Source organism: Belonocnema kinseyi, chromosome 4, assembly GCF_010883055.1.
Source record: "Belonocnema kinseyi isolate 2016_QV_RU_SX_M_011 chromosome 4, B_treatae_v1, whole genome shotgun sequence".
NCBI lineage: Eukaryota > Metazoa > Arthropoda > Insecta > Hymenoptera > Cynipidae > Belonocnema > Belonocnema kinseyi.
Genome location: NC_046660.1, coordinates 57,193,139 through 57,204,152, shown reverse-complemented (window position 1 = coordinate 57,204,152; position 11,014 = coordinate 57,193,139). Strand labels below are relative to the sequence as shown.

General features: G+C 28.7%; 1 protein-coding gene across 1 annotated transcript in view; it reads right to left on the bottom strand.

The window, feature by feature from the left end:
• Positions 1-1,084: 1,084 nt before the first annotated feature.
• Positions 1,085-11,014, bottom strand: part of LOC117171459 — a 190,082-nt gene continuing 180,152 nt past the window's right edge. Inside the window, exon 8 of the mRNA XM_033358799.1 lies at positions 1,085-3,316. Within this exon, the coding sequence (XP_033214690.1) occupies positions 2,678-3,316 (639 nt within the window). The 3' untranslated portion in view covers positions 1,085-2,677. The remainder of the gene's footprint in view (positions 3,317-11,014) is intronic.

Genomic DNA, 11,014 nt, shown 5'->3' with positions numbered 1-11,014 from the left:
AGTTCTAGCAAACTATCTTTAAATCTGAGTGAAAAAATAAAAACACTGATGAAATTTTTGAAAGACTTATTAGAGTGACATGATTTGGCCGAAGAAAGAAAATTGCGAATATAGAAAAATAAATAAAATATAAGTTCCAAATAGAAAATGTTTGAAAAATGAAATTTTCAGAAACTTCAAGTTACCAAAAATAAATAAAACTAACTAAAATATTTTTAAGCAATATTTAAATATTTTCAAAGTGAAAAGTTAATGAAAATATAAAAATTCAGCAACTTAAATCACCAAAATGATTAGATTCTCGAAATTATATTTATAACTAAGATTTAAAAATCGTAATATTCAAATTTCGAAAAATTCCACTGCGGAAATTTTTTAATTAGCAAATTGTATTTTCGGTACTTGTCTTAATTCCGGATTTTTTTTGCTTTTTCCCATGTGAAAAATACCAGAGTTTTTCATGTATTCTGCCGAAAATAGCACAAAAAACAAATTTTCAAATGCGAAAATTTTCAAATTCTTGACAATAGTTAACAAACAAAAATATTCGATCATTTATTCTGTTGGAATAATTTTTTATTTTATTTAGGGTGTTTATTATAAATTTTTCTTTTAAAAGGAAATTTTTAAATTCGGCAATTCACTATTTTCGAAAATTGAAAATTTGGTAATTATACAATTTCTGAAAATTTATAATTTCAGCAAGTTCAAATTTCTTCATTTTTTCTAGTGTCGTTAAATTTTACTTTTGACATATTTAAATTTCGTTAAAATTTTTTTTTAATTTCAATTTCTTGATGATTTGAAATTTTGCAACATTTATAAGTTTATTAAAAGTTAACTTATAAGTTACTTTTCAGGTGAAATTATGTTTTCCGGAAAATTTATATTCTCTGATTTTAATTTTGTTTTAATTTTCTATTTTATTGATCATACTTTCACTATTTTTCAACTTTCGGGATTTCACTTTTTTGTAAAAAGTATGTATCTCAAAATTTAAATTCTCGAATTAAAATAAAATTACCGAAAAATTTTTACTCCCGAAAATTAAAAACCCGAATTTTCACATTCTCCAAATGATCAAATTTCTAAGAATAGAAAATTTAGAAATTTTTAAATTTCCGAAAATAGTAAATCACAAAAATTTGAAATTACGGAAAGCTGTAAATTGGCGAATTTGTAGACTCCCGGAAAAAAATAAAATAGTTTTTTTCTATTCTCACGTTTACTAATTTCGGGAATTCAAACATTTGGATTTTTAAATTTTAATCAAAATTGATGCAATCGCGTTAATTTAATCTCACCAGTAATTTGAAAGTTCTGAATTTTGTTATTTTCATTATCTTTCACTTTTACATTATTTCAATTTCATTAAGAAATATTTCTGGCAGTTTTATCCATTTTTGGTAATTTGGAATTTCTAAATTTTTCAGTTTTCGATAATCGTCTATAACGGTAATTATATTTTCAGTATTTTTCAACTTTCGTGATTTTTATTTTAAGGTAAAATAATGTCACTTCCATTTCCGGTAGTTTTAATTTCCTTCAGGAATGTTCATTTAATAAAAAATGTCTGTTTCGATAGTTATTCTTCTTCAAGGAATCTGTATTATCATCAGAGAATAACAAAAATTAGTTACGTCTTTTCATACTAGATAAAGCTATGATAGCCGGTTGGGTACTTTTCCCTTAAGCTACTATCAGAGTACAAAAAAATTCTTAAAGTGTTTTTAGACTAGATGGAGCTATGAATTGAAAATTAAATTTTTTCTGAAAAAAATATCTGCTTCGCTCCGCTGGAAAATGAAACAGAAAACTTCCAAAAGCTGGTTGGGTGCTTTTCCCATAAGCTACTAGAAAAATAGAAAAAATAACTCTTTTTAGAAATAAATGCATTATATTTCCAGGTGTTAGGTATTCAAATTTGTAAAGAAATCTGCATTATCATAGGAGATTAACATAAATTCTGGACGCCTTTTCAGGCTAGATGAAGCTACGAATTTAAAATTTGGAAAATTCATTTTTTTATGAAAAAATATCTCCATCCATCAGCTGGAAGAAGCAGAAAAGTTCCGATTGCTGGTTGGGTGCTTTTACCTTAAGCTACTACAGAGAGCGAAAGAAGAATCCTTTCTTAGAAACACACTTATTATTATTCCAAGTGCTAAAAGTAAAATTTTAAAAGGAATATGTATTATCATCAGAGAATGAAAGAAATTCTGGGATTCCTTTTAGACTAGATGGAGCTATGAGTTAAAATTTTTGTCTGAAGAAGGATCTTCTCCTACGGTACACTGGGAAAAAAGCCACAAAACTCCTGATTGCTGGTTAAGTGTTTTTCCATTAAGCTACCTTTTTCCCTCAAGCTATCTTTCCCTTAAGCTACTTATTTCTGGAATTAAATATTTTCTTCATAAAAAATCAAGTCAATCTAACTTTTGTCATGATTCAAAAAAGAATCCACCAGTATTTTTAATTTCAACTCAGGAAGCCTGTTAGGGACAAGATTGAAATCTAGAGGACAGGGGTGCGAGTTACGCTTTGAACTCGGTTACTACGCACTTACGGTACTTTGTACAGTAGTATATTGCACATTGTCTCTGACGGCGTTCGCGCTCGTTTAATATCATTGGATCGAGTATAAAATATGTTTATAAAATAAAATAAATCGAATGCTTCAGTGCACGACCGGGTTGGTCCCAGAAGGCTTATGAGCTTGCAGATCTCGATGAGGCCGGCCGGAGCAACGGACCCGAAGCAGCCCATAAGACAACCAACCATTGGTCGTTTGTTGAACGGTTCGATTTTTTCGACTTCCTCGGATCATGTCTCGCTGAACCTGTAATCGATGTAGCATGGCTCCTGCAACTAGGGCCGATATTACAGCCGAGAGTGCTACCACGATGAAGAGGGCGCTGAATCCTGGTACCGGAAGACAAATTCCGTAGACGACTTCTTCACGAATCCTGCCTTGGAAGACTGTTACAGCCTCGGCGTGGGTATCTGGACTGAAGGCCAGGTCAGCTTCAGAGATGACCTCGTAGATGCCACTCACTCCGACGTCGGCGCTTCGCACCTTTCGGTCGGACACGACCATGGAACGTCTTCGGCGAATTGGATTTTCGGCTGGAAGGGGGCCCATCTTCGGTTCCCGTTTTGAGTCGTTGGTTCTCTTTTCTGGGTCCTCATTCTCGGATGATTCCCTTGCATGCTTATCTTGATCCAGATTCTGATCGTGATCGCTCTCCTCATCCAGGTTGCGAGGTCCGTGAGGGAATCGCTCTTCACCTTCGTAACGTGTCACTCGGGCAGGTTCCTGATTTCAAAAAGGATTTCTGATTAATGTTTGATAAAGAAGGTGGACATTTTTATTGAAGAGTTGAAAATTGAGGAGAAAACTGAGAATGATAAATTGTGGTCTGGAGATTTTTTTTTGAAATTGGGGTCTGTATTTATATTACGTAACGGATTATAGCACCCATCTATATACCAAAAACCCCTTAATTAAAGGTACTGTAACAAATTTAGAGCGATACACGACTCGGCCTCATACCTGTTGTAGGACAATGTGGTACGTACTCTTAGGGCAGGTTCCTGATTAAGAAGGAGATTTGTGATTAATGGCCATTAGAGCTAGTGAAAATTTTTATCAAGGTGTTAAAAATAGAGGAGAAAAGTGGACAACGGTAAATTGTGGTCTGAAGATTATTTTTAGTTAGGGGCCGTATTTAAATTACATGATAAAGAGCTATCAAAGATTCGGCCTTATACCTGTTTGAATTACAAGATGGGACATTTATTTAGGACAGCTCCAGATTTAGAAAGAGATTTGTGATTAGCGTTTATTTTTGAACGAAAAAATGTTCATTAGCGGTTTAAAAATGGGCGATCAAACTGATCAACGATAAATTGTGGTCTAAAGTTGTTGTTTTTCAGTTGGTAGCCGTACTTAAATGAAAAAAAGAATGGTCGGGCCTATTTAGGTACCCCGACTCTTCAAACAGTAGAACGGTAATAAAAAATGAACGGAAATCTACGAATCGGCCTCATACCTGTTTAAGGACGAGATTGTACGTACGTTTATGTCAGGTTTCTGATTCAGAAAGGGATTTGTGTATAACGTAATTTAAAGAAGGGGGCAGTTGGAGGAGGAGGGTGTTTTTGAAAATTGGAAATCAAAAAGGAGAATGCTTGATTGTGATTTAAATTCTTTTTAAATTAGGAGCCGTACTTAAATTATATAATGATTTATAAGACCTTTACATTTACCAACCACCCTTTCAACAATGGAATCGTAATAAATTTAGAACGATCCATGACTCGTCCTTATACCTTTTGCAGGATAAGACCGGACGCAGATTTAGAGCAGGACCTGATTTAGAAAGAGATTTGTGTTTATTGTTTATTAAAGAAGGGAGAAGTTCTTATTAGGGGTTCGCAAAATTGGCGAGTAAATTGGAGAACGTAAATTCTGGTCTAAAGTTTTTTATATTTAGAAAGAGATTTGTGATAAATGTTTGTTAAAACTAGTGAACATTTTTATCAAGGCGTTAAAAATAGGGGATAAAATTAGAGAACGATAAATTGTGGTCTAAAGATTTGTTTAGTTAGGGGTCGTATTTAAATTACATAAAGAATTATCAGACCTGTCAAGAACCCCCCCCCCACCCCTCGCAGCCTTCTGGCAATGAAAAATCTAAACATTTAGAACGATCCACGACTTGGCCTTATACCTGTTAAATGACATGATCGGACTTTCATTTAGCACAGGTCCTAATTTAGACAGATATTTGTAATTAATGTTTTTTAAGAAAGGGAGACATTTTAATTAGGAGATTGAAAACTGGGGATGAAACTGGAGATCTGTAAATTTTTCACTGAATTTTTCTTTTTAGTTGAGGGCCGTACCTAAATAAAATAGCGGATTATAGGACCCATTTAGATACCCCCACTTTTTTGGAAACAATACTGTAATAAAAATTTTTTATTGATTCCCACGTCGGCTTGATATCTTTTTGAGGAGGAGATCGGGCGTATCTTTAGGGTAGATTCCTGATATAGGAAGATATTTATGATTAATGTTTGTTAAAAAAGGAAGATATTTTTATCAGGGGTTTGAAAATTGGTAATCAATATGGAGAAGGGTAAATTGTGGTCGGAAGTTTTCTTTTGGTTTTTTTTTAGTTTTTTTTTAATTTAGAGCAATCCACGACTCGGCCTCACGCCTATTTGAGAATGAGATCGGACGTACATTCAGGGCAGATTCCGGATGTAGAAAGATATTTGTGATTAATGTTTGTTAAAGAAGGAAAAAATTTTATTCAGGGTTTAAAAAATGGGGATCAACATCGAGAACGGTAAATTGTGGTCTAAAGTTTTTTTTGGTAGGGGCCGTACTGATTATATGACCTACCTAGACTATCGAACGACCGTTTTAACAATAGAATCGTAAAAATTTTAGAGGGATCCACGACTCGGCATTCTGCCCGTTACAGATTAAGATTGGTCCTAAACTTAAGCGAGATTCAGATTAAGAAAGAAATTTGTGATCAAAGTGGAGATAGGTCAAATGTGGTCTGAAGTTTTTTTGTTTAATTTCTAGCCATACCTAAATAAAATAAGGGATTAAAGAAACTGTTCCTATACAACCACCCTTTTAACAGTGGAGCCGCAATAAAAAATTTAGAGCGATCCACGAATTAGCCTCATACCTGTTGTTCGACAAGATCTTACGTACATCTAGGGCAGGTTCCTGATTAAAAAGACATTTGTGATTTATGTTTGTTAAAGAAGGAAAAAATTTCTACCGAGGGGTTGAAAATTAGCGAGAAAGGTAGAGAACCTTATATTGTGGTCTAAACTTTTTTTAAGTTAGGGGCCATATTTGATTTATATAAAGAATTATAATTCTTGTCCATATACCTTTCACCCTTCAATCAATGAAAGCGTAACAAATTTAAAACTATTCACGACTCGGTCGCATACCTGCTGCAGGAAAAGGTCGGGCGTACATTCAGAGCAGGTCCTGATATAGAAAAATATTTGTAATTAATGTTTGTTAAAAAAGGAAGACATTTTTATCGGGGATTTGAAAAGCGGAAATCAAACTGGAGAACATTATGTTGTGGTCTGAATTTTTTTTAGTTAGGAACCGTCTTTAAATTGTATAAAGAATTATATGACCTACCTTAACATCCCCACCCTTTTATAAATGGGATCATGAGAAATTCAGACCGATCCACGATTCGGCCTTATACATGTTGAAGGACGAGATCGTACACACATTTAAGGCAGGTTTTGTGATTTATAAAGAGATTTGTAATTGATTCTCGTTATGAAAAGGGGAAATTTTGCAGGGGGGGGGGGTCGAATAGTGGTCTAAAGATTTTTTTATTTGGGATCTGCACTTAAATGGCATAACGGATTATATGGCTTATCATATAAATTTCTTTAATATCCTTTTCATTTAATGCTTATCATGCAAAATTTTTCAAGCCCTTTTAGAATGATAAAGGTCCTTAAAAATTCTTTATAACCCTTGAAAACCTGAGTAGACTGCTTAGAATAGTTTAAAGTTGTTTAAAATTCAAAATCCTTAATTATCTTTAAAATACTTTAAAATGCAGTACGTTTTTTTAAATTCTATAATTTTAACTAGCTTTATAGATTATTACCTAATGTCATCCCTATTACATTTCTAAACATATATTTATTATAATAATATACGAAAAGTTAAGCGTTAGTTTGATTTCTAATTTTTTTCAAATAATATAAAGATAAATTAATATTTTTAACTTTTAAATTTAAATGCGATATATATGGCATCTTCAAATACATTAAAAATATATTCCAATGACAAAAAAGATACTTTAAACTTTCAGAATTTTTTATTTTTAAACTAAACTTTTAAATTTGGAGGGTATAAAAATTGAAGAAATTTACATTTATCAAATCTACTTTCATATTATAAATCTATAAAAACATTGTGTTTCATAGTATAATTATTTCTATAGTGTATCATTGTTTTTTTTTTTAAATTCGTTCAAAATAGTAAAAAATTTCCAAATAATTCTACTGAAAATTACAAGTTTTGGCCAGAATGTATACACTTATACAATTTTGCAAGAAATTTCAAGTCATACCAAAAATTAGAATTTTCAAATTATTTGAACTTCTTCTCGTTAAATGTAATTTATGCCTTTGATTGTAAAAATACTTTCCAACATCAAAAATGTAAAAATTGAATTTTTAATAAAAAGCAGAACTAAAAATCTAAACTAAAATGATAAATCTTTTTAAAAAATAATTTATTAAAAAGTGGTTAAACCCTCAAACAACGAGTTCCATTTCTAATAAATTTTTGTTTTGATCTACTGAAGAGATGCATTTTCCACTAAAAAGGTAATTTTATACAAAAAAAAGTTGCATTAATAACTAAAAAAAGGGAAATTTTAAATCAATAAGATTTGTTTTCTATCAAAAAAGAAGAATTTTCTACTGAAAAAGAAAAATTCTGAACCGAACATGGAAATGTTACATCTTTAGTTTAAAAAAATTAGTTTTGCTAAAAAAAGGCATTTTAACAAAACAGTCAAACTTTCAAAGAAAAAGAGGACTTTTTAACCAAACAGATGAATCTTCAATCAGAATAGTTGAATTTTTTGTTAAAAAATTAAGTTTTGAATAAATGGATGAATTTATACTAAAAACATTAATCTTAAAAAAAATTCTTTTTTTCAAATAATATAACAGTTATGTTTCAACCCAAAAAGGAATTAACTTTTAAATCCAGAAAAGTTAAATTTGACCAAAAAGGACGAATTAAAAAAAATGAATATTAAAATAATAGTTAAATTTTTATCTAAAAATATCTTTTTCTAACAAAAAAGTTAATTTTCGATGACAAAATTTTGTTTAACAATTCTGTCAACAATTTAACTGACGAGATAAATTTTTAACAATAATATTATTTTTCATGAAACAGTTGCATTATTAATCAAAAAGGGGAAATTTTAAACTGAAAAGATTAATATTTAATAAAAAAGACGAATTTTCTACTGAAAAGGAACTGTTTTTGAACCCAAAATGAAAACGTTATATTTTCATTTACCAAAATAAATTGTGAATATACAAACATTTTTTTACATAAATCTTGAATTTTCAATCACCGAAATGAACCTTTATTTGAAAAAAAATTTAACAAATAAATTAATAAATTAATAAAAATAAATTTTCAACATGAAATAAATCATAAATTTGCCTCATAAAAGTTAACTAAAAATAAAATCGTCAGGATGCAGCAACTGCATAAGAAAGAAATATAAATAAAAGGCAAATAAGTTAATAACAAGCATATTATATCAGGGTAGCTGCAAACTTTAACTGTCAAAATTTTTTAATTTTTCCCTGCCTATTTATATTTGGACCACAATTTTAATTTTTTTTAAAAATTTTTTAATAAAATGTTTTGTAACCACAAAAAAATAATTTTAAATTAAAATTTAAAAATTTATTCAAAACCCTTGTCTTTGCTTTGATTTTTCCTGACCCGAGTCGAAATATAGATCCTTTTTATATTCTCTATGGTGCTGAATGAATTCTTTTTTAGATCTTCTTAATACTCGTCTTCCTTATTTGTCCGATTTTACTACTCTATAAACTCTGAAATAATTTTAAATCCTATTTGGAAGTTTCGAATGTAAAAATATTGAAAATAATATTGAAAATTGATTAAAATATTAATGAATAACTATTTTTAAATATTTAAAATAATTACTTATAATATATTAATGTGACAATTCATTAAAATTTACTGAATATTATAGTTTAAGAATATACTTATTTGAGTTTTTTTATTGATAGAAAATTCAAAATACATTGTTTACGATATTTTATATTTAAATAGATGAATTTTCAACACAAAGAGACGAATTTAAAACAAAAGTTAATTTTCAAGCAAAACGTAGCAGTAAAAACCAAATAGATCAACTTTTGAATAAAATAGACAAGTTTTCACAAAAATAGTTCAAAATTTAAGCAAATAGTACAATTTTGAAGTAAAAACGATTTTTTTTGGAGGCGGTTAAATTAAAAAAAAGGTACTTTTCAGATTAGAAAGATAAACTTTTAACCAAGTAGAAGAATTTTTCAATATTAATTTTTAACCGCATAGTTAAATTTTTGACAAAAAATGATGACTCTAACCTAATAGTTAAATTTTCCAAAAATAATTCTATTTTAAGAAAATAGTTAAATTTCTAATCAAATACTTGAATTTTTAGCATACAAAGATGCATTCTTGTTCGAATGGTCCAATTTTCAAACAAAAATATTAAAATCCAAATATTTGAATTTTCATGACTAACAAACTTTTTGGAAGACATATGAATTTTCATGAAAAAAATTAATTGAGACTCAAGGAAGATGACCTTTCTACCACTAATAATTACGAATTTCAACCAAAAATAAAGTTTTCAAGCACAAAAGTCAAATGTTTGAAAAAAAGTGAACTTTAAAATCAGAAAAGATGAATTTTTTACAAAAAACAATAATTTTCAATCAAGGAAGATGAATTTTTAACAAGATAGTTGAAGTCCCATCCAAAACGTTTAAGTTTTAATAAAAAAGAATAACTTTTTACCCAAAACAAATATTTGAATTTTCTACCAAACAGTTCAATTCTAACACCCAAGATTAATTTTTTATCCAAAAAGACGACTATATTGTACCTAAAAAGGCGACTATTTTTTAATAAAAAAAAATTGGTTTCTACCCAAACAGACGATTTAAAAAAAAATGCATCAATTTTCTACCAAATAGTTTAATTTTTAATTTATACAATATACACTATAAAATTTAAACAAAACAGTTTAATTTTCTACTAAACTGTTGAATTTTCAAGCCAAAAAGCTGAATTTCTTAAAAAACAGAATAATTTTTAACATAAAAGTTTATTTAAAATCAAATAGTTGAGCTTGTAACTGTAATTATGAATCCCTTATATAAAAATTATTTACTTTTACAGAGTATTTCAAAGAATATTCCATTTTTACCAAAAAAGACAAATTTCTAACAAAATATATAAGTGTTCTGTCAAAAAGTTAAACTTTCAACCAAAAAGATACACTTTTACCCAAATAATTAGATTTCTAATTTAAGAAGCTAATTTTTTAACCAAAAATGGAATAGATTAATTGTCACTTTAAGTAATTTATTTTCAACCAAACATGAAACGAATTTTTATGAAAATAGTTAAATTTTTAACCAAAGTGATGATCCTTTAACTAAAAAAGTAAGTTTTAACAAAGTATTTGAATTTTTGCTAGAAAGTATGACTTTTTGACCCCCGCCCCAACTTCTAAAAGTGCTTACGCAGTTTCTGAAAAGTAACGCCAGGCCACTATCTTTTAGGACTACACCAGTGATCATTTCAATTTAGGGATGAAGGTGCGAATCGATTAATTTATTGAAATAAAATTAACCACTAATATAGAAATAATAATGCCTTCTAGCTAATTTCACCCAAAATACGTAAACTTTTAAAATATCAATCTATTAAAATTTTATTTGTTAGGATATTAAAAATGATTTCAATTAATCTAAAATTATACATAATAAATTGGGTGGATTATTGCTGAACATCTTTTTAATTAATTTTTAATTTAAACAGCATCACATATATGACTTATGGTATTAATTATAAATCAATAAAATACACTGGAATAAAATTATTCAATTTTCATTATAGTATCAGAACTTCTATTTTATGAATTTAGAACAAAAATTTGGGTACTTTTTGAAATCGAAAAAATTAAATTTTACTTGATAAATATTCATTAATATATAAACAAAAATATTAGATCAATCTACCTTTTCAATGAACGAATGAAATTATTGAATAGAAAAAATTTATAATGTGCTAAATATTTCCTTTGTTCAATAAAATAACATTGTAGTTTTATTCTGCATTCGATACAAGTAAGAAGATGGACAGATATACAATTTCTGTACTCTC